This window comes from Bidens hawaiensis, unplaced genomic scaffold (genome assembly GCF_021521415.1).
Source record: "Bidens hawaiensis isolate Kalapana, Puna unplaced genomic scaffold, B.hawaiensis_p1.1 tig00050220_1, whole genome shotgun sequence".
NCBI lineage: Eukaryota > Viridiplantae > Streptophyta > Magnoliopsida > Asterales > Asteraceae > Bidens > Bidens hawaiensis.
Genome location: NW_027506146.1, coordinates 29,240 through 35,765, shown reverse-complemented (window position 1 = coordinate 35,765; position 6,526 = coordinate 29,240). Strand labels below are relative to the sequence as shown.

Below are 6,526 nucleotides of genomic sequence, written 5' to 3'. Positions count from 1 at the left end.
GGTTAGTTTAAGGAAACGTGGCAAATTTTAATTGGTTCTACAAACTAGTCGTGACGAGTAGTTTGTGATACCTATTTCTGGAATTTTTTGCAAATAATACCTAAAACTATAAATTTGTTTTCATAAATGCTTATTTTGGGAATTTTCACCAAATTAAAACACCTTAGAATGCTGCAAGATTTTTGACATTTGATAATGACCATTCTCGTGTGGAAAATGGAAACAGCACCCTCATCAGAAAATAAAATATAATATAATATAGATAGAATTACAGAAATTGACTCAAATTTCACTAGTTGTTTCTGATCTTCAAAATTGATCTTTTTTGTCCTTTACGTTTCAAAATCCAACAGCGTTTGTCCTTTTCGCCTAATCCGGTTAGATTTTCTCGTTAAGTCAGGTCATGTGCCTTGCACATGAGAGCAAATTAGTCATTTTATCTATTAAATTATAATTAGTCTTCTTTTTCCTCCATAGCCATCAAGCTTTCCAGCAGCCACCACCAAGCTCTCCGGCAGCCACCGCCGCCGTCGTCTTCTTCGACAAAGAAAACCACCTCCACCTCCACTCCCACCGGAAACCACCATGGTCAACCGCATTCCAGTCCACCATGTATATATATATATATATGTATGCATTAACCCAGATGCCCACCACCGCAGCTATTCTCAGAGAGAGAGAGAGGCTTAACCCAGAAAACTGCCAATATATCGTTCATGTTTTGATTGATTTTTTCTCTGGCTCATCTTCCTCACAAATTCCATACAAAATTCTTGTTTCAATTTAGAGTTTTATTCGGTTAAAGTGTTTTGAAGAACCACTAAGATAACACTTAATCTGAAAGTCATCACACGACTCTCTAAATAATCCAGGTTGTTGTATTGAAATCCCTGGCAGTACTTGTGCTCTTACACATGTTTGGTAAATAATACGATGTTGGCACGACCTGTGTGTGTAACGGTGGTTCACACGCTAGCTACTTGTGTTCCCTTATTATGACTTGCTAGCTTGGGGTTATGATAGGTATACATATTAGCATCAATGTATCATGATATCATGTAATATCTGAATGGACATTCAGGACAAATTATTTGGATCTCCAGTCAAGTATGGGAATACCATTATTTAGGACCCATGATGGCGATCGATAGATTCATGACAACCCCCAACATCGATAACCTAAAAGGTTGTGTTTGGACACTTTTACTTATAGTAACAGTCCATAAGTTATGAACTGTTATGACTATCTAGTGAATGGTGATTGAATGTGGATACTGAGGTGAGGTGAGGTGAGGTGAGGTGAGGATGATGATGGTATAGTTGCAGTATTGAAATGAGGAATCCTGCTGTGCGTGAATTGAATGACATAAAGAAAAAGTGAAAAACCATTGTTAAGAAACTATTTAGTCAAATGGATGTAAGGCTAATGAACATCAATAGCTAGTGTTCTTATCAAACTTATTTCACAATTGCTAACCAAAGTCATATACTCTTGAAACAGCAATTGCGTGATTCCAAACCCTGTCTTCATAGCGCGTCACATGTCACGTATCATAAGTTCGTAACATTGTAATTCATAACATTGTAAATGTTGGGCTTTAAATTGGGCCCTGTATTAATATGTTTTAGATTCGAATCATAGTGCATGATGTGCTTGAAGTAGTTTAATATTTATTAACTAAATTAACTAAAAATAAACACTAAGTAATACTCTAGACTCTCTAAAACTCGACTAAACTACTAACCGACAAGTGAACCGATCGACTCTAGTAAAGCTAAGTAAGTCTGGATATCGAACCCACGAGACTCTTTAAATTACGTTTATTAGCTAATTAGACTCGACTACAAAACATGACTTGTTAATTATATTTGTTTGGGGGGTTATTTAAGATACTAATTTAATACTATTATTAAATAATATGATAATGAGAAAACTACCTAGGCTAGAATCCCCTAAATTTAAGTAATGAATTGACTCGGGAAAATATTTAGTTATGGACTGGGATCGCAAATTAGACACTTAAAAGAAAACCCGAACAGGACTTAAAAGAAAACCCGAACAAGACCCCTAACCATTCTCAAGAGACACCTATGGATTTCTAACAAGTTTTAATGCACACCAGTACTGAAAATCAAGTTTCCTTACGGTCACCTAATTAATTATAATTTAGTTCATTTATACGAAATCCTACCTTACAGCGCGGAAATTAAAGACAATTTATTATATTTAATTGATTTGATAAACAATAATAAATATCAACCCTAAATGGACTCCTTACGAATAACTAAATCTAGCAAGATTAAATAGTAAAGACTTATCAATAACCTAGCACTTTACATATTTAGGTTAGCAGCACACTTAGGTTTATTCGATAATATTATTCCTATGATCTTATCATGACATCAATCATAAAATAATCAAAAACACGAAGTAACTGACCTAATAGCAATCCTATCATATGACAGACAATAATCAAGAAAAATTATGGAATAAAACTCATCAAACAATCCTAAGCATTCATACGCATCAATTAATTATAACTAAATCTTTTACTAAACCAGAAAAACCATAACGTAAATAAATCCCAAAGTCAAATCAAAACATCAAAGTAAGTTCATCATAAGCTTAGATAGTTCATGCAATTTAGCCTAGCATCTTAAATTTAAGCAAAACAAACAATAAAGAATTCATGGCGTTAAATAAGCGAAAACGAAAGAAACAAAAGATAAAACCCGTGTTCTTCGTCTTCAAACAATATGCGCAACACCAGCTAATTCTTCGACTCCAAAGCTGCTGAAAACTGATATCGGATGCCTCGCGACTCACCAAATTCGTCTGGAACTTCCGGGTATGCTTAAGGGTGAGTTTAGGGATCTTTAAATAGGCAACAGGAGTCCAAAAATACGTAAGTATGTTAAATTTTCTGGAATGTTCTAACATAGGGGCCGCCTCGTGGCGAGCTAGGTTACCCCGGTCGCGCGGCGCCCCGGCATGTAGGGGGGGGGGGTGGCCGGCCGGCCTAGCCGGTCCGGTTCTCTTCCTGGTCCGATCCGGTTTGTTTCTTGATCCTTCGGTTCTCCGGTTCAGCTTGTTTTTGCTCCTTTTTTCGCCCTATTTTCACCATAATTAAAACCCGACACCTAAAACATAAAACCATGTTAGTAGTACACAAATCTTACAAGAAAACAAACAAAATTAATAAAATAATAAATAAAATGTACACGGAATTAATGTATATTAAACGTTATATCAGTGCGTCACATATCACGTATCATAAAACATTGTTATTCACAAGTCATGTTTACATTGTATTTTTAACTTATAAAGTAAAAAAACAAAGGCAAATTGGAAATAAATAATTCCAACTTTTGTGTATTGGCTGATAATAATCTCAATTTTAAAAATCATTACAAGCGGTCCCAACTCTCAACTACTTTTGTCTCACTGGACCTCTGTTAAAAAACACTTAACACTGTTATGTTTTTTCCCGAGTTACAAACCGATGTTTTAGGGCTTTTGATCGGAAGAACGATAGGATTCGATGAAACCACTTAGGGAGTTCAGTGAAACCACTGATAAAATGGTGAGAATTTTTAACTATGATTTTGATTATTTATTTGTTTGGTTATTGGGATTTAAGTCTTATAAGGTTGAAGCAGTTTTTTTGCAAATTGATGTAGTATGTCCATGTTTTGCCTCTAAAAATTTTTGAAAATGTTTTTTTTTTCTTTTTTTTATAATTATTTTTTATTAAGGATAATGAAACAACTGTTTTACCCTTGCATGGTCTTTTAAACGTTTCTTCTACACAAGCTTCATGTTATAAGTCAAAAATTTACCTTTGGTTAAATGTTTGCAGAAAAAGTTGTGAAAATGGTTTTATAGAAACAATAGTGAAAAGACTGATACACTTTTACATTTTAAATGTCTCTTCACAAAAAGTTGTGAACACAAAGGATAGTCAAGAATTTACTTTCTGTTGAACGGTCGCATGTAACCCAACTGTTTCCTTTATGTGTCGCACATTTGAACTTTATTTGTTAACTTGTATAACTGGTCCTTGTGTTTGTTACAAAAAAAGGACTGTTTTTACCCCCGTCAAGCTACATTCTTAGAACATTAAGGTTGAATTTTGAGTTAGTTTTTTATATATCTAACTTATGTCATCTTGCAGGTGTTGTTAATGTCCCTAAAGGCTGGTGGTGTTGGCTTGAATTTGACTGCAGCTTCTAATGTATTTCTCATGGTATGTATCCATGTTGACTTTTTGACTTTGACTTTTTATGTTTCTTGATTTGCATACAAAGCTCACATTACTATGCTCATTCTTTTAGGACCCATGGTGGAACCCTGCGGTTGAGGAACAGGCGATTATGAGAATTCATCGTATCGGTCAAAAACGAACCGTTTGTGTTAGAAGATTTATTGTAAAGGTTAGTATAATTTTGTTATTATTTTATCCAAAAAGAAACCCAGATATACTTATCTCAATGTTTCAAATACCACTGAATTATTCATAAACTCTTAACAAATTTGACTTTAGGTAGATTTGACTTTTTTTATTATTCTATTTAAGACTTTCAAAACTTTTTCTGCCTAACAAATAGAAAACGGGACTAATAGTATTTGAATATTTCTGGGTCAAATATTCCAATTAGAAAATTAAAACACCTGATTTAAAACATTTTAATTAAATGACTTGTTCTGGTCACCTGCCTCCTAACTTTGACTTTTTATGGTTTTTTTCTCCACATGATTTCAGTTTTTTTATTAAGAGCAGCCATTTGAATGTAAATATATTAAACCTATGGATTGTTTAGGTTAATGAAGAGGTAGGTCCCAGCAGAGCTAAGTTGGACCCGTAAGACTCATCTCAAATAGGGACGTCTGCGCAGTTGAACCCGCAAGACTCACCTTCAACAGGGACGTCTGCGCAAAGGCTAAACTCGCAAGACTAGAAGAGAGACGTCTGCGCAGAAACCAACTGGATCCGCAGGACCCACCATGCTCAGAGACGTGACGTCCTTACGCGCAGTACGCAAGCTGTTCCGCAGGAAAAGCCTCCCAATGGTTGACGTACTCCGCTTGTTCCCGCAGAAACGGATACTAGCCATCAGGGAAGGCTACCCGCGCAGCATGGCTACACGTACAAGGCACTTAACTCTTAAATAATTCAGTAATGTCACCTAAATGAGTGAGCAAGCCGGGAAAACTCCCGCCCAAAGCCGGGAAAACTCCCGCCCAAATGAGCCAGTCCGTACGATACTGGAGATCTTTTGTACTGTACCTAACGAGGTATGGACAAAAAATCTGACCAAAGCTGCGACAGCTCACTGACAAACAGTACAACGAGCAGCACGCTCTACTACTTTATGTCACTATCAGCCGCTGCCTACTCACCAACCTGTCGTAGCACGTGCGTAGCCTGCAGTTGGTGAAAAAGGAATAGTACACAGCCGGCCTGGTTACTATCAGCCGCTGCCTACCCACCAACCACCAACATGGCACGTGCGTAGCCCACAGTTGGCAGAACAGGAATACTATACAGCCGGCTGTACCTGCTTGGAAACCTACCTTCGGCTATAAATACTCCAACAATTTGGAACGGTATAATCATCTTATCCCATCTCATACCATCATATCTGCTCTAGTCATTTCTCTTAATATACACTTATATTCAATAGCAATCTAGTCTGATTCTCACGCCGGAGGGTGGTCACAAGAAGATACCCCCCTTCTCAGTGACGAGCACACGGTGTCTGTTTTGCAGGTCATCTGAAGAACAACCATCTTTGCCGAACCTAACCCCTCGTGGGAAACATCTACTTAACCCCCAGATTATCCGTAATCTGCCCGGGGTCACTTAGTGTTTTTTCAGTTAAAGATTTTAGTAGATTTACTATTTATGCTTTGAAAATGATTTCGACTTTTTGTTTGATTTAGTTTTGACCTTCGTGTAGGATATTGTGAAGGAACGAATGCAACAAGTTCAGGCGAGGAAGCAGCAGATGATAGCTGGAGCTCTTACCGATGAGGAAGTTCGGTCAGCTCAGCTTGAAGAACTTAAGATGCTCTTTAGATGATTTAGTTTTGGTTTTTAATGATTTCTTATTTTTGAAATGGAAATACATTTGGTTTAGGTTATGTTTCTGTTTTGATGTAATGCTTCACTCTTTGTAAATTTTGTTAAGTGAAAATCAAAGCAACTCGGATGGTTTAGTCGGTTTATGATATGTGCGGTTTGGCTTACGGTTTGGTTTTGATAATTTACTGGTTTAACATATGTATTATAGTTGCAAGTATTAAGACTTATTATTTTGTAACTCACTAATTACATTTGGTCAATAATTGAAAACTTGACTATACTCCAAAATGAAATAGATAGCATAATCGAAATATCACTTTCTGTCAGAATAATCCACAAACACAGCACTTAATTGCAAATAAATAAATAATAAATAAAAGTCAACAATATAGGAAAAAAATTAAAATTTTTAAAAATCCTCATGGCGATCCATATTTTCA

The 6,526-nt window shown here is 36.2% G+C and overlaps 1 protein-coding gene across 1 annotated transcript; it reads left to right on the top strand.

Annotated features, from left to right (window-relative positions):
• The first annotated feature begins 3,542 nt into the window (after positions 1-3,542).
• LOC143616881 (DNA repair protein RAD5B-like) lies at positions 3,543-6,084 on the top strand. The gene is made up of 4 exons (XM_077089582.1): positions 3,543-3,584; positions 4,176-4,247; positions 4,336-4,434; positions 5,962-6,084. The coding sequence occupies exons 1-4, from the start codon at positions 3,543-3,545 to the stop codon at positions 6,082-6,084; spliced, it is 336 nt and encodes a 111-aa protein (XP_076945697.1).
• The last annotated feature ends 442 nt before the right edge of the window (positions 6,085-6,526 follow it).

Excerpts from the sequence above, each read along its gene's own strand:
- LOC143616881 (XM_077089582.1), top strand. The coding sequence starts at position 3,543 with ATGAAACCACTTAGGGAGTTCAGTGAAACCACTGATAAAATG. Across the intron at positions 3,585-4,175 it reads GTGAAACCACTGATAAAATG|GTGTTGTTAATGTCCCTAAA; the intron begins GTGAGAATTTTT and ends GTCATCTTGCAG. Across the intron at positions 4,435-5,961 it reads TTAGAAGATTTATTGTAAAG|GATATTGTGAAGGAACGAAT; the intron begins GTTAGTATAATT and ends ACCTTCGTGTAG.